The sequence below is a fragment of the Aplidium turbinatum genome, chromosome 7 (assembly GCF_918807975.1).
Source record: "Aplidium turbinatum chromosome 7, kaAplTurb1.1, whole genome shotgun sequence".
Classification (NCBI taxonomy): domain Eukaryota; kingdom Metazoa; phylum Chordata; class Ascidiacea; order Aplousobranchia; family Polyclinidae; genus Aplidium; species Aplidium turbinatum.
The window spans coordinates 17243202-17263465 of NC_137478.1; the positions used below are offsets into that span (position 1 = coordinate 17243202).

General features: G+C 37.8%; 1 protein-coding gene across 1 annotated transcript; it reads right to left on the bottom strand.

The window, feature by feature from the left end:
- On the bottom strand, positions 1–11026 carry LOC145773798 (transmembrane protein 203-like). The gene is made up of 3 exons (XM_082584927.1): positions 10893–11026; positions 8800–8982; positions 1–114 (listed from the first exon to the last, which is right to left on the bottom strand). The coding sequence occupies exons 1-3, from the start codon at positions 10998–11000 to the stop codon at positions 1–3; spliced, it is 405 nt and encodes a 134-aa protein (XP_082441053.1). The 5' UTR covers positions 11001–11026.
- Positions 11027–20264: the final 9238 nt, after the last annotated feature.

Below are 20264 nucleotides of genomic sequence, written 5' to 3' on the forward strand. Positions count from 1 at the left end.
CTAATTATGCTTGCATGCATGCACCAAAATTAAAATCCATAGAATGAAAACTGGAATCAAAAGGAATGATTTTTCGGTATTCAATTTTTCTTCCAAATAATATGAAACCAGCATCTACAACAAAAATATAGCACCAGGTCAAGCAATTTGAAGTATGCACTAAAGAGTTTCAAGCACAAAATTTTTGTCATAATTAAAATTGACATGCTCACTCTGTTGTCGAACTATCTTGGCATTGCAATTGATTGAGTTTCGCTTTTAGCAGCACGATCGTTGCTTACTTCACAGTGTAGATTTTAACGATCTGTTTTAGTCTGATGCTGCGAATTGCACTAGCTTTTGAAACACAGTTCCTTAGTCATGTGCTATGACGAATATCTTGGCACTAGTTCACTCACAACAGATAGGGTCTAACTAACAACAATGTGAGCAAGCCAATCTGGCTTAAACACCAAAGCATACTCCGAGGTGGGTAATGATGCCAATACTTTTGTTTGTTAAACACATTCAGTATTCTACCAAACAGCAAACAATTAAAGGATATGTCTCGCTTGTAATCTGCACAATCTGACAAATAACTAAAACTTTTTTATCCAAGCATCCAAAGTTGTGACTTTTGTTGCCTTTTTTATTTTATTTGTAGACATATTTTTTGTTACTATTGCCAATAGTATTGGTGGTTCACAGAATGGCCCGTTTCGGCTAGTTCCCTATTCGGCTACAGCAAAGATGATGAGCCTGCGGCCCGTCAAAGAATTTTGTGTGGCCCGCAAAACAATTTGACAATCGCTCAATGCTGAGTCAATGCTGAACCTTTGGAGAAATCAGTTGAAAGATAACAATTGCACGCAGTTTCTCACATTGAAAAAACACAATCCAACTTCATGCATTCAATACGCTTTGGAATGTTCAAGTCTTTTTTGAAAGTTTTAATTCAGGATATCAAAAGCGAAGAACTGGAGCTTGATGTCTTTTCTATCCCCTTCAATGTTACACCTGCTTCTGCACCCTATGAGCTCCAACTTGAATGTATGTGAACAAGCCGTTGCTTGAATTTTATCGTGTATGTTTATCAAAGGAAGAGTTTCCAAACTTGAGAGCTCACGCTCTCAAATGGTCATCTGTTTTTGGCAGCACGTACCTATGCAAACAGTTCTTTTCTAAAATGCACTTTACAAAAAGTCGTTACAGGTCAAGGCTGACAGATGAAAATCTTAGTATGCAGTTGAGAGTTGCCACATCGTCTGTTCGACCTAATATTGAACGCTTTGTCAAGCCAAAAACATTCCAAAAATCCCACTAAGCAAAAAAATTCAATGCTTCAATGTTATTTTTTAATATTTTATGCTTCAATGCTGCATTAGATAGCTTCAGCTGTATGATTTGCATGGGCTTTTGTTGTTGTTTGAAAAAAAAATTTCATTAACTGATTTATTGTTTCGGAGCATAATGGTCAAAACATTTAGTCAACTTGAGCCTGTTTATGTTTATTTTTTGGTCATTTATCGGTCATTGACCAATTTTTTAGCAAAATGTCCGAAAAAAATATAGTCAATTCGGTCAAAATGTCCAAAAAAATATATATATAGTCAATTCGGTCAAAATGTCCGAAAAAAATATAAGTTGTATCAGCTACTTGAAAGGAAATATTTTCATCAAAAAAAATGACGGAAATAAATAAAAAATGACCGAAATTTTTCAAGTCATTTCGGACAAGTGACCAAAAAGTCTCAGCGAAAAAAAACCCAGACTTGAGCAAACAGGATAGAGCCAAAAAAAGAAGAAATCATACTCATATGAAAGTAAACGCTTCGAAAAATAAACTGTCTTCATTATCAGTGCAACTGCAAGTACTGTTGCTCTATCCTTTTTGCTCAAGTTGATTTGTTTTTATTTTTTACTGTTGTATGTTTCGATTCTGCGTAAGATAATTTCAACTGTGTGGATTTTATTACTTACATCTGCCGTTTGTTAAATTTCATGAATAATATCTTGAGTCGCTCCTAAAAGATTTCATAGTAGGTTACGATTAAAAAGTTGTGTGGCCCGATAACTCATGTGTAATTGACAAAGTGGCCCGCAACCGCAAAAAGGTTCGTCACCCTTGGGCTACAGTTTTGAATTGTATTTTATTCCACAATATTGTGTCTTTTGCATCCCAACAAAGAAAAATAAATCGAAATGGAATTTAGCGCAAAATGTTTGAACTATTAATTTATTGAAATGTTTGCTCACATAAAATCGACATGTATCCTACGTCACCGTCTGTATGCAAACTTAGAATTAGAATCCTCAACTATTACAAAATTCTAAATCCACGACGGCTTCTGTTTATTTCGGAATGGCCCGTTTCGGTGAGTCTGATTCGGAGAGTCCGATTCGGAGAGTCCGATTCGGAGAGTTCCCTATTCGGAGACAGTCTTTTTCGGAGAGTTCCATATTCGGAGATTTTTTGAATTTTTTTTTTGAATTAACGGGTACCATAGCCTAATTATCATTGCCGCTTTTACATCGTTTTAATGTCGCTAAACGTTCAAATCGTGCAGAAAAAAATAGAAATAAAATGTTTGAACAATTAAATGAAAATTCGTCGGTACCGTAGCCTAATTATCTTGGCTCTTTTACATCGTTTTAACGTCGCTAAACGTTCAAATCGTGCAGAAAAAAATAGAAATAAAATGTTTGAACAATTAAATGAAAATTTGTCAGTACCGTAGCCTAATTATCATTGCCGCTTTAACATTGTTTTAACGTCGCTAAATGTTGAAATCGTGCAGAAAATAGTCGAAGCTTTAGATGAGTGGGGTTTAGACCTAACCATTGAGATCTTAAGACTATAAAGCAAATTAAATTTATTTTTGAACTATTAAAGTTTGCTCAGATAAAATTGACATGTATCCTGCGTCGCCTTCTGCATGCAAACTTAGAATATATTAGAATCCTCAACTATTACAAAATTCTAAATCCAACGACGCCTTCTGTTAATTCAACTGAACTGACAAATTTTCATTTAACTTTTCAAACATTTTATTTCTATTTTTTTCTGCACGATTTGAACGTTTAGCGACGTTAAAATTATGTAAAAGCGGCAATGATAATTAGGCTACGGTTTCTGATAATTTTCAAAAAAAATTTCAAAAAATCTCCGAATAGGAAACTCTCCGAAAAAGGCTGTCTCCGAATAGGGAACTCTCCGAATCGGACTCACCGAATAGTAGCAGACCCGTTTATTTAGAGAATGTTGTATTTTATTCCACAATATCGTTTCTTTTATAGTTGAAATTATCGAAGCTTTAGATGAGTGGGGTTCAGACCAAACCACAGAGATCTTAAATCAAAAACAATGAAAACTATTAATACTACAAAAAAGTGCTCAATGCTAAGCAAAAAAGCAAAGCAGAGCAAATTAAATCAAATATAGTTATTACTATCTGAAGCCTTTACAATTTGTTTCACCTAACTATTTGAATAATCTTTTAATATTTTAATATTTGAATAAGATTCTATTTGAATAAGACCTTCTGATGATCCGTTAGGTGAAACAATTTGTAAAGGCTTCAGATAGTAATAACTATATTTGAGATCTTAAATCATATTTATGACACCGGAAACATCACTAGTGATATGGTCCCTAGTGAATAGGAAACTAGCCGAATAGTACCAGTAGCAGACCCAGTGGTTCAAATATCCAGGAAAAATTGAACCAATGCAATGGATTTGGATTCAAGACGCAGAAATCCAATTAAGTGAATGGTTTACTTAATTAGGGCCGACATAATTAGGGTACGAATCGTTTCGCACTGGTCCGACTGTCCAGTGCGAAACTATCATCGTATTATGCCGTTTGATTGTTTAGAGTGCGTGGTTCTCGTTTGCGCTTCTCTTCAAACAACAAAACTTGTGATCCGTGTCAGTGTGTGTTAAATCGTAAGAAAAAGGCAATCGCAACATCACGTGCTAAATCATAAGAAAAAAGCAATCGCAACATCATGTGACGGTGTTAAATCGTAAGAAAAAGGGTAATCGCAACAACACGTGAGCTCTGGTAGCCTAGTACAGTACTCTCAAGAGATTTGATGCATAAAAATGTTAAGATTGTGCTAGAGAGCATCAGGGGTCGATCTTAACTTTTTTTTTCACTAGCCCACCGGACTAGTTGTTCCTCGTTTTCACTAGCCCGCACGATTTTTCACTAGTCGGACCAGTTTACTGACTTTTCACTTGTCTGATGACGTATTAAGATAAATGTTTTGGGTCTGCTACTATTCGGCGAGTTCGATTCGGCTAATCCGATTCGGCGAGTTCCCTATTCGGCGAGTGCCCTATTCGGCGAGTTTTTAAAATTTTATTTTTGAAAGGGAATTATCGGGTACCGTAGCCTAATTATAACTGCCGTTTTTACATCGTTAAACATTGAAATCGTGCAGAAAGGAATAAAAATAAAATGTTTGAACTATTAAATTAAAATTCGTTATGTCAGTTCAGTTGAGTTGTTTTTATTTCTGACCATCATATGAAAAACAATACACGTCAACATAGCAAAGGTAGAAGCGACAAAACGCGAACGTTAAAACGTGCTTGTGACCGAAGTAAGTTATTGAGTTGAAAGAAATTTGGCACGGTCGCAACACCTTCAGAAAAATTTAAGAAATGAACGGAAAATAAAAAAAAGAAAATGTTACAAAAAAAAAAATCATGTTTAATGTCTATAAGTTAGTACTTTTGAATAGTTAAAATGATTAGTTTGGATCAACAAATGTGTGGCCTACAGCTTGGATTGAAAGGAAATTATCTGGTACCGTAGCCTAGTTATCCCAACCAGCAGAAATTGCCGTTTTTACATCGTTTTAACGTCGCTAAACGTTGAAATCGTGTAGAAAATAGAACTTTGCTGACTAGGATACGTTGAAGCTGGGAAACATTCACAGAAGCTCTTCGATTTGTTCCAAGAACCCATTTAGCCTAACAGTTCATTTGTACATTGATTCAACGTCTGAATACATTATCTTAAAAATGCATCATCTTAAAAATGCAACATATCGAAGGGCTTCTCTGAATGTTTCTCAGTTTCAACGTATCCTAGTCATCAAAGTTCTCTTTTCTACACGATTTCAACGTTTAGCGACGTTAAAACGATAGGCCACACATTTGGTTAGCCTTTTCATTCTGTTACTGCAATGTAAAAATGAACTGTTAGGCTAACTGAGTTCTTGGAACAAATTTTTGCTGGTAGGGATAACTAGGCTACGGTACCCGATAATTTCCTTTCAATCCAAGCTGTAGGCCACGCATTTGTTGACCCAAACCAGAGGTCACCAAACTACGGCCCGTGGGCCGAAACCGGCCCGCAAACTGATTTCATCCGGCCCGCCACGTGCTGCGGAAATAACAGCTGGACTACAACTGTTAACCCATTAAAAGCCGCCACAAGTTCCCATTGCTCTTTTTAGGAAATATTTCAGCCACAAAGTTGTATTGCCATAACTTTTAAATTAGTTTAAAAAAAATTGACGATTTTTGCTTTTTTGATGCATTTTTGTGTTTGCCTTTTAAAAGGACACCGGCCACATAGTCAAATGTAAATCTCGCGATACCTTAACATAAGAAGGTGTTTGTTTCGGTAAAAAATTTGTCAGATCTTTCTTGAAGGACGTTTCAAAGTTATTGTATGAACATATTATATTCAAGATAACCATCGGCGTAGCTAGTGGGAGGGTGCCCCCCCATTAGGCAGTCCCCCCCCCGGTAGGAAACTTGTAGCGGGAGAATATTTTTAAACCTAAACGAAAAAGCATAGTAAAAATATTTTTTGAAACGGATTTGGCTCGAATTCTATTTGCTGGTTCCTACTTCACGCATTCAGGGGTGCAAAATCATGGTCCACAGCGGCGGCACAAACCATAGCGATACCCCACTGACAGTCGTCGGCTCCAGCTCGTGACCGAGCATTGGTTTCGTCATCAAATCAAATTTGGCTTTGGATGGTGATGTCATATATGGCTTTGGAGGCCAATCTATGATGGAAAAGACGTAGGCAAAAGTCACATTGTATGGGGGGTATGGATTGTATGGAGGGAGGGACGTGGTAGTTTTAGCTTTTCTAGTGTTTCGTTTTTCTTGGGCTTTTTGTATCCTTTTTTTTTGAAAACTTCCGTGCCTTCCTTAGATCTTTTTCTCCAAAGTAATCTGTCACTAGCAAGTTTTTCCCATGAATCCAGATCAATGTTTGCATGGTTGAGGGAGACTTTCTGTTGATCTTTGTATCTCATTTTTGGTCTTCTTGGGGAGGTTTCCTATTTCTAGTTGTCCCTCCTCGTTGTCCCTCTCATGACATGCCCTGTCCAGCGAAGGCAGTGTTGCAATATGGTGGCTTCTGAACTGGGCAACCTAGCGCGATCAAGGAGTGCATCTTTGGTGAGAAAATCCTCCCAACGAGTGCCTAGCATTTGACCCAGTTTCTTTCCTCTGCTGAAAATTTTCAAGACGTTTGATGTCACGGCGGTATAATGTCCAGGTTTCACAAGCATAGAGAAGGGTGGATAGAACGACTGCCCGGAGGACCATAATTTTTGTGTGGATTGATATAGCATGGTTGTTGAAAACACGATGGTTAAGTCTTCCATAGGCGCAATGTGCTGCTTTTACACGATGTTCAATATTCTTTGACAGTGTTACAAACAAGCAAAACAATGTGGCCATGTGGCCGGTGTCCTTTTAAAAGGCAACAATAAATATAAAGCAAAATAAACAAATAAAAGAAGGAAAACCTTACACAAATTAGAGTGTAGTAGGAAGCACAATATTATAAAGTGTCAAACTATGAAGAAACATAATTCATATCTATTACCAATAGGCAATAAAACATGCATGTTCCTCCTCACTTCACTTCATCCGGCTCTTCTCATTTTTCAACAATTTTCAAACTTTCACAAAATTCAAAAAAAGTACGTTGTTCGCAAATATTTATCAACACCTTCCAAAACAGATCCTAAACAACTACTAGCAAGTCCAAAATGATTCAATCAAAATAAGATGATGCAATACTGATGCATTCAAAACGATGTCCTTTTAAAAGGACACCGGCCGTAAAAGTTACCAAACTTTTTGTAAAGGACTGACGTTGCTGTTGAGCTACCATCACATTGTACCTTTATTATAAGGCCACCACAAATGGGGACAGCCTACTAGACCAAACTTGGAAAGATGTAATGTTTTTTGAAGAGCACGATGTAGTGTATCACAGCAGTGGATATCTTTTCCAGCAACCTTTCGATTTTCATCACAACTTTGCTATTCCACTGCTGACTTTGTTATTTATTGTGCTCAATTCAAGTCAATAGAGATTCTAAATAGTTGTATATCTTTTCGCAATTTGCATCCGGCCCGCAGCTGTTAATCTCGCAGCGATCCGGCCCTCAGAGAAAAAAAAATTGGTGACCCCGATCCAAAGTAATCATTTTAACTATTCAAAAGTACTAACTTATAGACATTAAACATGATTTTTTTTTTGTAACATTTTCTTTTTTTTATTTTCCCTTCACATCTTAAATTTTTCTGAAGGTGTTGCGACCGTGCCAAATTTCTTTCAACTCAATAACTTACTTCGGTCACAAGCACGTTTTAACGTTCGCGTTTTGTCGCTTCTACCTTAAAAACAACTGAACAGACATGACGAATTCAAGCACGTTTTAGCGTTCGCGTTTTGTCGCTTCTACCTTTGCTATGTTGACGTGTATTGTTTTTGATATGATGGTCAGAAATAAAAACAACTGAACTGAACTGACATGACGAGTTTTAATTTAATAGTTCAAACATTTTATTTTAATTCCTTTCTGCACGTTCAGCGACATTAAAACGATGTGAAAACAGTTAGGCTACGGTACCCGATAATTCAAATTCAAAAATAAAATTTCAAAAACTCGCCGAATAGGGCACTCGCCAAAAAAGGCTCTCGCTGAATAGGGAACTCGTCGAATCGGACTAGCCGAATCGGACTAGCCGAATCGGATTAGCCGAATCGGACTCGCCGAAACGGGCCATTCCGAAATGTTTTGGCTTAGACTGAAACTAACTAAAGTAAAGGCTTTCAGATTTTAGTACGCACTAGAGAGCAACAATACGCACAAAAACACCTTCTTGTTCTACAGACGCAAACAATGCAATTTTAAAACATAAAAAAACTTTTCAACGGCTAATATTTTCACTAGCCAATCGGACTAGTACTGCAACATTTCTACTAGTCCGCGCAAATTTTCACTAGCCATTGGCTAGCGGACTAGCGTTAAGATCGAACCCTGGAGCATGTAAGTGATGAGGCATCAAATTAACTTAATTCAAGGCCAGACAAACACACATCGGATTCCGATTATGACCCCGTGATCGTCCCGTCATCAGATTCCGATTATGACCCATCATCGGATTCAGAAATTGAAGAAAAGCCATAAGTAGATTGAAGACTGAACGTGGATTGAATGTCTTGCCTAGATAAACTGTTGTTACTGTTATTGCCATTGTATATTTCCATGTTATTGCCACCATTCATTATTGTCATTTTAAGGTGGTTTTTCCTGGGTTGGCCTCGTGCTTCCCATGACAATCTTGTTTTTATCAATAAACGGGACGGACCAGTGCGATCTCGTGCAGACCAGTGCAAATAGTTAGACACTGGTCCGGTTGGCAAGTGCGAAAAAAAGTTAAGGTCGAACCCTGATGTTGGGTGTTTTTAACTGTGTCATCATATCTTGCTACTTACATCGTTTTTATCAATATGACAATGAGTTAGGGAAAGAAAATCTTTACCTTAAATGTAAATAACAATATCAAATAAAAAATGATCCAAAAAAGACGTCGGTTAGCTTCTTTCTTTTTGCCAATCAAAAGACTGCGAACATAAACAATTACACTGAAATACAGATGAAGTGCATCAGCTGCATACAAAGGAATGAAAGCATGAAACCAGGATATTGATCCATATGTTTCAACCTGAAAAAATAAACAATAAAGATAGACTGAAACAAAGTGACACAGATAGGGTAGGCAGACTATTTGATTAATTTTTTTAGCTTGCATTGCACTATATGATAACAAACCTTTGAGGTTAGTAAACTACAATCCTACTTTTACAAAACATGGATTGAAGTTTTTTCACAAAATAAGATGAAAGCACTCAGGTTTTGTAAGCTTGCTTACAATTAGCATGATGATTATGTGCCTGATCTGATACAGACGTTGGCGATCATGGCCCACTGATTCAAACTATTTAAATAAGTGCATCTTTGTCGACCTCTAATTCTTTTTCCCTGTATCATCCCCAATAGTGCCAATTTTTTCAAATCTACATGTTTGTGAAAATGACCTACAAATTGCATCTGGCACCTTCTAACTATTGTTATTAATCTCCTTTCTGCTTTTGCCAATTTCATAACAATGTAATTTCAATTGACATAACCTTTATAATTGAGTCAGGCATAATTAACTATTGGAGACTGCTTGTATATTAGACATTAATATCATTTGGTACTTTGGTAGGTTATATAACTTGCCTACTGATATAACTTGCCTTTGATTCAGCCAGGTAATACTATACTTTATTGCAATTGCATGGTATACAACACATCATATGCGCCTAAGCCGTGGGGGGCAGGCCCCCACGCATATTTCTGCGTGGGAGCAACTGTTTATGCTGTATTGATACATAAAACAATAAATGAACTAGCGATCGGCAGCAAAAAAACATTTTTAAATGCAAACCGCAACAGCTTTGCGATAAATACCGGTAATCACTAGAACGAGTAGCGATGCTACAATCCCACCCCAGACAAAAAAATCTGTCATTTTTACATTGATTTAACATTTGCAAACGTTCAATCAATGTATAAATGACTGATTTTGCTGACTGGGACATAGCAAAAATCTACCATTTTGCGTCGATTCAATGTCATCAGATGTTGAATGCACCCAAAACAACATAATTTGCTAAGTAGACGCAGGTTGCGTTTAGCTTTATGCGCTTGCAAACAGATTCAATGTCGCTTTCGAAAGTCGAAACCTCTGCAGTGAATTGTCACGCAGTGAATCGCTCGCTGTGAAAATGAGCTTGAAGTCTCGGCCCTAGGTAACCACTAACCAACGCAACCAGGGCTGGTACAAACCGCATTGCGCACACGCCGCATAAAAAACGCAGTAACAGACTCACGCAAACTGAATGGCGCACACACGACCGTTGCAATAGAAACCTAATAAAAGGCGGGAATATGCGCATCTTGTTTCATCTGCAACACAAAAACGGGCGTTTTACAGCAAACTGAAAGCAAAACTTAATCAAACATCTCTCCGTAACTATTTTTCAAGGGCTGTTTACGGATGTCAGCAACTTTTAAATTTATTCAAGGTGACGTGTTGTTGAATTGATGTAAACATGAATGATTTTGCTTTCAACAGGTATATTTTCAAGCATATGATCAAGTTAGTACTTGCATTCCATTTTCAAAACATTATCATTCCATTTACAGTAGCCTATACATTTTAGTAAACCTTTTCGTCTCTTGTTTCATGCTAATAAACCTAGTTCGTTGCTAAACTTTATGTTGTGCTTAATTAAAAGAATCGCAGTCCATCAACCGCTAGCCAACGCATGGCATGTGCTTGCTTAACCGAAGTGGTCGAGTTTTGTTTATAATAATTAACGGTAGGTCGAACGTAGCGATAACTCCGAGTGTGGCAATAAAAGCAATCCTAGTGTGACGACATAACTACGTCATCCATCTGCGTGACATTTTGCTGAATTTTTGTTGTTGCTGATGAAACATACTTTCGCCCCCACGCCCCACGGTCAAAAAAATAGTTAGGCGCCCATGCAACACATACTTTTGGTATTTTTATATATACAATACCTTTATGCACAGCAAAATGGTAAAGACAAAGAGCCCCACGATTTGTAGCCAAAGTTCAAATGATGCAATTCCTACAACTTTTACAAATTCACGATGGGAATTAATCATGTTATTTTTTTTTCAATACAATCACTGCAAACAAATGCAAAAAGAATAATTAAATTTCAATGCAGTTTACAAAAAGAAGTCGCTCATTGGATGCAATATACTAAACAGTTACAAAGTCCTATTAAACAGGATGTACCATAATTACCATGTAAAAAAATATTTTCAGAAAGTTTGTGCTAGATTTTTTAGCTTATCAAATATGACCACCAAAGTTGGTCATAATATAGAGACCATGTATGTCTATCATCCCACAATGAAATTTTTTAAATCCATTAACTGGTTTGAAAATTATGCACAAAATACCAGAATTTTTTTTTACCCCAGCTTTGGGGTAAAAAAAAATTTTCATGGGGTAAAAAAAAACACATGTCAGTATAGCAGCTTCTTCTTCTTTATATATTATCATAATATTGATTTCATATGTTTTGCTATTGATTTCATATGTAATTGTAATGTAAATAATTCTCCACCAGAGGAAAGAAGCTTTGTGTAACTCATATATCAAGGATTGTGAGAGATGCTGAACCAATAGTCGAAACCGACCGGATGGGCCATGATGATAATGTATATGATACGTTTTTGCACCCAATTTTTGTATGCACTTTTGATTAAAATACACATTGTCAAATCGCAAGTCTCGTTTCTATAATAAATTCAGCAGCAAGACAAAAAATTGTGTCTAATATACTTGTGCATGCCATCCTGAATTTTAACTGCAGCTCTAGTTTAAACGTGCGTGCGGGCGATTAAATTTCGTGGATCATGAATCCCCTAAAATCAATCAGCAGTTTGTGAATGAACATACAACTAAAAAACAACAGACAGGAAATCAAACAAGTACAGTTTGTATATATATATGTATGATTGTATGTTAGGGTGGCCAAAAAAAATGGAAATTTTTTATTTTTGTTTGCACACCCTCTCATTTGAGGAGGATTCTTAAAAAAATGACACTGTGAAAATTTGAAGTGAATCCGACAAGAAGAAGTGCTCTCCCACCGACCTCAAAGTTTGCTTTCTTTGGCATAATTCGTCAAAATTCCTTGAATATGTGACGTAATTCTTTTTTGACTTATCTACATTGCAGTTGCAGCATTTTTGTGTAAAACATTGTTTTACTCTGAATTTATGATACAATAAGTGTTTCCACATGCAGAAAAACATAAATAATACACAAAATAGATCACATTAACAAGCGTTTGGTATGAAATAAAATGCACTAAACTTTAGCTAAAACCGCATAAAAGTACGTTCACCAGTCACGATCGCAACGCTTCAGGTGACAACACATTGCCCAGAAATTGCAAAAGAAATGTTTGTAAAGAGTCAAGCCATTGGTTGACTTTATTGCACTTGTTGGAAGCAGCTTTCTGTGGTGCTTGACCACTTGCTAGAGGAGCTGGCGCTGTTGTTCATTTTTTGTATGGACTTCATTGAAGTCAGTAGCTAATTTGACTGCCCGCTCTGCACAATGATTGACGGCTTTGAGATGACGCCAAACTTTGCATGCTTCTTTATAATCATCACGATCACGCCATGTGTCAACAGAAGCAGTGACTCGAAAAGGTTAAGTGAACGCTGTGTTACAAACTGTGCCAAAGAGAGACGTTAAAACTTGACAGTTTTGTTTGGGGCAACACGACGAACATCTTCGGGAAATGGGTCTTTCTTAAGAGCATTAACGATTGCCTTCTTTTCATCATCTGTGTTATTATCACTGAATAAAGGCAGTGCAGCAAGATCCTCACTGATGTACCACAAGCGCAACCTCAACTTTTTTCTGCCACTTGAGAAATTGCATTGTCAACCTCTTTATAATCCTCTGTGAGCTGTAACATTGCTAGGTCATTTGTAGGGGCAGATATTGATGGTGCTGCAAACCAAAAAGTGGCATAGATGGTAGTAGTTAATATTACTTCATCTACAACTGTACTGCATGCAAGTGGCAGTGTAATCTTATTGACCTTCATCTCGTAGTAGACGGCGAAGAACCACACCCCATACAGGCAGCTGGCATGGCCCTCAAGAGAGTCAACAAATGGACACCCACTCTCTAGTGTTGACTCCCTTGAGGGGCTATGTCAGCTGCCTGTATGGGGTGTGGTTCTACGAGATGAAGATCAATAAGGTTACACTGCCACTTGCTTGCAGTACAGTTCTTGTGAGTGAAAGCTAATATCGCTACCACTGCAAAGACTCACGTTGTTACCAAACTAAAACGCATCCATCAAGAGCATATAGGAGAATCAAAGCACAATGGGAGGCGAAATTCAGCTTCCCAGCTGACCTCAGAAGCTGACTTCACCCAGAGCTTAAGTGCATTATTTGATATTGCACATGCTAACTGGGAATGCCGCATAACAATACCAAAAGACTGCCAGTTTCTGATAGACCAAGGTGGTGCATGACAGATACTGATGACAACAGAGGACCCAATGCATCGCAAGATGATGAACAGAGACGCAACAGAAATCGCATTGATCCAGTACCATCAAGTGCTGCTGCTTTCTCATCTGAAAATGATTAGCAGATGATGAAGATTCTTCCAGTGACCCACTGTTTGCACCGTAAATCCAAATAACACCAAAACAAAAGAAAACCCAGTAGGAGCAGCCATTACCAAAACGCTGCATTATCGATAATCCACTGTTTAATGCAGCACTGAACAGAACTATAACATCAAGTCGTCAAGCAATGATGATCGTCACTCCTGCTCTTGCTGCAGCTGGAATTGATATATATAAATGAATTGACAATGTCACATTCCTCTGTCATGAATGCTCGAAACACCTCATGTGAAAGCCTGGCAGCTGCAGTGCTGCAAAAATTTAAACTAACAGCTACAGTTCCACTTGTTCATTTTCATGGTAAACATTTGACTAATGCCAATGGCACAAAGTCCGAATCTTTGGCCATTGTAGTTTCTGGTATGCATGTTGAGATACCGCTTGGCATTCCGAAGCTGCCTATTGGAACGGGATCACCAATGGGCCAAAAAGTAGTGGAATTCATACACGAGTTGTAGCAGAGCACTTAGCTGCACTTTGTTTTGACACGACATCAAGCAATACGGGAATCCACACTGGAGCTATCACTGGCAGCAGGCATTTAATCGAAGGCTGCTATTTCTTGCATGCCATGATCTCAAAGTCGTCAATGATTGTGCAGAGCGGGCACTGGGCAGTCAAATTAGCTACTGACCTCAATGAAGTCCTTACGGAAAATGAACAACAGCGCCAGCTCCTCTATCAGGTGATCGAGCACCACAGAGAGCTGCTTCCAACAAGTGCAAGTAAAAGCCAACATGCCAACAGCTCCATTAAATAAAATCGATGGCTTGACTCTTTACAAACGTTTCGTTTGCTTTTTCTGGGCAATGTGTTGTCACCTAAAGCATTGCGATCGTGACTGGTGAACGTACTTTTATGCGGTTTTCGCTAAAGTTTAGTGCATTTAATTTCATACCAAACGCTTGTTAATGTGATCTATTTTGTGCATTATTTATGTTTTTCTGCATGTGGAAACACTTATTGTATCATAAATTCAGAGTAAAACAATGGTTAAAACAAAAATGCTGCAACTGCAATGTACATAAGTCAAAAAAGAATTACGTCACATATTCAAGGAATTTTGACGAATTATGCCAATAAAAGCAAACTTTGAGGTCGGTGGGAGAGCACTTCCTCTTGTCGGATTCACTTCAAATTTTCACAGTGTTATTTTTTCATGAATCCTCCTCAAATGAGAGGGTGTGCAAACAAAAATAAAAAATTTCAATTTTTTTTGGCCACCCTATTGTATGTGTTATGCACAATCAATCGATGGATCACTCTGTGCTCTTAATCTGGTGCTATTGACCGACTAACCCGCAACACTAATCTTAACCTCGGACCCCCAATTCCAACAATTGATTGTGCATAACACATGCATACATTGGCACTGATGCATCCAGAAGTTTGTTTTTGTATCTTTTGGTGATATACTGCTTGGCAGTTGATGTAACACCAATATGAAGCCAAAACATTGCATAAAATGCACTGTTTTTTTTACCCCAAATCAACGAAATTTATTGGGGTAAAAAAAAACACCTCAATAATAATCTACACAAACATTTGGAGGCCCCAGTCTTTGTTGCATCAAGTAGCCTCACAACATAGTACTCACAATATAACCTTTAAACATTCATACTACCTATCACTAAAACTGAGCAAAAAACTTTAATAAATTCCTCCGAAACTTTTTTTGCACCCGTTGCTGGCCATACAGGGGTCGATCTTAACTTTTTTTTTCACTAGCCCACCGGACTAGTTGCTCCCCGTTTTCACTAGCCCGCACGATTTTTCACTAGTCCGACCAGTTTACTGACTTTTCAGTTGTCTGATGACGTATTAAGACAAGTGTTTTGGCTTAGACTGAAACTAACTAATGTAAAGGCTTTCAGATTTCAGTACGCACAAGAGAGCAACAATACGCACAAAAACACCTTCTCTTACTACAGACGCAAACAAACAGAGTGACGTCGCCAATCGCCATTTTGTAAACCAAAACTTTTTACCGTCGAATATTTTCACTAGCCAATCAGACTAGTACTGCAACATTTCTACTAGTCCGTGCAAATTTTCACTAGCCATTGGCTAGCGGACTAGCGTTAAGATCGAACTCTGCCATATTTACTCTATCTAACATATCTCTTCTTTGTCAAATTTAATTTTTTTTCTCTACCCCTCAAAGTATTCACTAGAGACCACTTAAACAGAAACTAAAAAAGTTGAGTGAATATCTACTCATTTTAGATGTAAAATGATAAGTGTTTTTTTTTACCCCAATTCCCCCACTGTTTTTTTTTTACCCCACTTGACTATAGACTACTATAATTATCATTTGTGCATGCAACCTAATTTGAACCCTGAACAATTCGTACCTTCATTTCGTACCCTAAAAAAACCGAAAAAAAAATAAAAAAGCCACACGGATTGGAGTTTCCGCTTAACCCTAACCCTAACTTTCAAATTTTTGAGGAAACTCCAATTAGCAACTTCGGCTTTGTTGCAATCAGCGACTTCGGCTTTGTGCTATTTTCTCTCTCGATCTTTTCAGGGTACGAATTAGGTTGCACCCATCATTATGTTAACTACAGAGCAAGTCTCTGACATCATTTCAATGATTTGAACCTAAATCTTGTTCACTAAAAAGCTGCCATCAAGCTGTTTTTTTTTTAATCCATAAACTGAAGTCAAAAATAGAATTTAAATACGGTCGATGCCAATAATTAAGGAAGTGGCTGCATTTACGGCGCCGTAAATACAGCCGTTTCATGCCTTTTTTTTTTAATTTTTAAGTCGCTTTTACTGCGCATGCGCGCTGTTGCTGGAAAAAAAGTGCGTATATAACTTCTAAATTCAACTGTTTCTGCCAAGTGAATCAAAGGAGCGTGTGATCTTTGTCTGGCTCATACTCGCAAGGACATGAGTTCGATTCCACCAAAAGGTATTTTTTTTTTTGAACTCAATTCTAACCCGAAGTGACTTAATCGTTAGGCAACATATTTTTGTGGCCGTTCAGTTTAGTTTGTTTTAAGTTCTGACCATCACAACGAAAAAGCAGTATAATAATGACAAACATAACAGAGGTATAGAAAAAGGTAGAAGCGACAAAACGCGGACGTCATAGCGTGTATGATATGGTTGGTTTGTTTCAAGTAATTTAAGAAGCTGTATATCTTCTGCCTTATCTTCTGGTAGCAATGTTTTATTTTTGTTAATAAGATTTTCGGCATTCTTAGCAGATATCGTAAATCGTGTTGTCAGTGTTTCTCGAAATTTAATTAAGACAGCAGATTCCTTTAATTGGCATGTTTGTATTTCTTGTATACATCAACCAAATGAATAATTTTGTTTTGGATGTTTTGTTTTGTCATCAGTGGAATGCAAGCAGGCTGCCATACTTTTGCTAGACATACTGCTGTATCCCAAGCTGCGAGCTTCCCACTCTGGTGGTTATGAGGATTTAATTGAAGATGATATCTGTATTTCTGAAGAACATCTCCAGTAGTTGGTCTAAATTGTCCTTCCTTAAAATGTTTTAAAGGCTGCAAATTACCAAGCAAACCACTAGGGATGGGCAATTCAGAATAATTCACTATTCCAGAAGGATGCAACCTAGTTCGTACCCTGAACAGTTCGGACCCTCAGTTCGTACCCTGAAAAGATCGAGAGAAAAAATTAAAAAAAGCGGAAGTCGCTGATCGCAGTTTCCGCTAACCCTAACTCTAACCATAGACTAATCTATGCTCTAACCCTAACCCACGCTGATCGCAGTTTCCGCAAACATTTATCCGTAGTTTCCGCTAACCGCAGTTTGCGCTAACCTTTACCCTAACTCTAACCATAAAGTAATGGCAGTGGCTATTTGACCGGCGCCGGTCTTTGAATCTGAAACACTATTTGACCGTCATTACGTCATTGTCCAGTCACTTTTTTTCTTTTTCTCTTTTAAAGCAAAAGATGAGAAGCGCGCATAGAAGTTCTGAATCCAACCATTTTACTCAACTCGTCATGTGGCGCGTGTGGTACGTCGCCGCTTCCTATTCTAGAGGGACTGAGTTCGATACTACCCAGAAGCGTTCTTTTTTTTTAACTAAATTTTGACCCAAAGTGCATTTTGTTGAGAGCAAAAATGTATTGCTTCGTTCGGCAAACACGGTCACATCAATGAATCATTTTATTTTTCGTCATTAACGCGTCCAGGACGAAAAAGATACTAACTACAAAAATCGATACATATAGGCTAGACCTCCCAGCACGTTAATGAACGGGAAGACGTGGCAAAACCTTGAAAAGTTTAAAACGTGCCTGAATTGAAAAATTATGTAGGCTACCACATTGGAAAGTTTGGCCTGCGCGGGGGATAAATCCCCCGCGCACTTCAATTTCCAGCCGCGGTGTCAGCCGCGCAATTCACGAAAAATCACAAGCGCAGCCGCGCAATTCACTAAAAATCACAACCTCAGCCGCGCAAAATCGTTTCGGCCAGCCGCGAGAATACAACTAAATAATCGCAACAATTTTATCGTTTTATGCAAAAACCACTCGTGAGTTTTTGTTGAATAGAGAAAATCAACAATTTATGTTCCATTGTTTCACCTTATGTGACGTAACAACGAAAATTGCCCACCCTCGCAGTGCTTCCACTTTGAAGGATTTTATCCCGAAATTGGGATTTTTCAACGCTTCGAAGGATAAAAAAGGAAATGAAGATCGGAAGGATTTTTTAAGGATTTTTAACAATTTTACAAGGAAATTTTGTCTTAAAAAGGGAATTGTTGTTTTTAGCACTTTTAAAGAAAATATTATTAACATTCCCTTTCAAAAGTTCTAAAAATGATTGGAATAACGATGACCAGCTGGTTTCCGTCGCCACTCGCCATCCGGAACCCCTCTTACTGTCTTTCCCATTCTCGCCTTTCCGTCGCTTGATTTCTATTCTCGCCATTTTGGGAATTGGACGTGAGTGCAGTGAGTGAGTTAGTTCTCAATTCTTTTAGTTAAAATCAGGTAATCCGTTGATTTACAGTTGAACTTGAGTAGCAATGACAAAGTTCACTGAGCTTCGACGTAGGCTACAGTTAGGCATGATAAGCTTAGGCTAGTGGTATCCTTCCGGTTTAGAAAAGTTAGTTATAGCCTAGCCTATGCTAACCTATTATGCTGTCATAATAATAGAGCTAGCTAGGCTGTGTATGTGTAGGCCTACAGCATAGATACTGTACACAGACTGAGTCAGTATCATGAATAGGCCTAGTATCTTGAAGTTTTTCACCAGCCTCAGATCATTGTGAAGACGTTGCTGACAAAGAGAAAATTTTGGGAAATATTTGCATCCCCCCGCCAAACTTTTAGGGGGAATAATTCTCCTCTCTCCGGGATTTACGCCTATGATGGCTACCCATTGACAAACTGGTGTCGTTATTTAATGATTTTCATATTTTTCAGACGTACTTAATACTTATTCTTAAACGGCGATCAAAACAGGATATTTGTGGAGGAGTAAGTAAAAAAAGAACGAAAAGCGGACATGAAAAAACGTTGATGTCCTTTTGCTTAGTTTGCTTTGAGCAAAACAAAAGTAAATTTTGGTTTGGAAGATTCAATACTTCAACATCAAAAGCACACATTAGTTCTGTTCACAAGAATTGCAATGTCTCAACGGACAAAATTGTCTCAGAACACAACCCGCTAGCAAAAGAGGCGTTGAAGGCTTATCAACGTTCCCTCACTTCCAAGTAGGCCTAGCCTAAGTCTGGTAAAATGCCGTACGTTTTTCTGCTGAAGTGTGGTCAAACTATGTTTCTGATTTCAACTTTGTATTAGCTTAGCCTTGTTGCTAACAAATATTTTTTAGTCTGTGCCGAACCATCATTTTCTGCCCCGAAGCGCAAACTGTTTTTTTGAACAGGACAAACTCAGAGAAACAAGACAATTTATGTAACATTCACGAATTTTACAGTAATATAATAATTCGACGACCAACGTATAACTGTAACTTATAGATTTATAGAATGTATCTTGTATAATAGTAGCCTAGGCTATAATGATAACAACTTTTAGGAGATTGATTACATGTCGCGGCTGATTCGGTTAATGATTTCGTGTCTACTTCCACTTTTTAGGAAAGTAACAAACCCGAAAACAGCAACATGCAGTAACTTTCACCTGAGTTGCTTTGCTATTGTTTTTTGTTTTAACTTTCACCTGTTTGTTTTTAATTCGCTTGTACATTTCTCAAGGTGTTGCGACCGTGCCTAATTCTTGCATGAAGTAAATCATTTCCATCTCGAGCACGCTTTAAGTTTCGCGTTTTTTCAGACTCCTGTTGTGTTATGGCAAGTAATATTGTTCGTTTTGATGGTCGGAAATAAAAAGAGAACTGAAGTATGTGACTTTAGAAATGCAACTTAATGTTTGGTATTATTAAGTCTTTCATTCAATGCGCTGTCAAATAAATATCTATTTTGTATTCTTTTCCATTCTGACAACATTATTTTTGTCAGTTCTGTTCATGTTCAGAATTTGTGCTGAAAATGCTCTCAGAACGCACCAAATTCAATGGTAATTTTAAAAATTTTCTGGGGGAGGCCCCCCAGACCCCCCACTGTTGCTTTGACGTCACTGAACACCCTGTCAAAGTGGTCACGGTTGTTCCAGACGGTTGTTCGCCTGGTCAAACGTCATGTAGAAACCGTTCGGGTCTACTGAATATTACGTC

Coding starts and splice junctions, on each gene's coding strand:
- LOC145773798 (XM_082584927.1), bottom strand. CDS start 11,000: ATGATTAATTCCCATCGTGAATTTGTAAAAGTTGTAGGAATTGCATCA. Junction 8,983..10,892: donor CCATTTTGCTGTGCATAAAG/GTATTGTATATA, acceptor TTATTTTTTCAG/GTTGAAACATATGGATCAAT. Junction 115..8,799: donor TATTGTTATTTACATTTAAG/GTAAAGATTTTC, acceptor TTTTTGTTGTAG/ATGCTGGTTTCATATTATTT.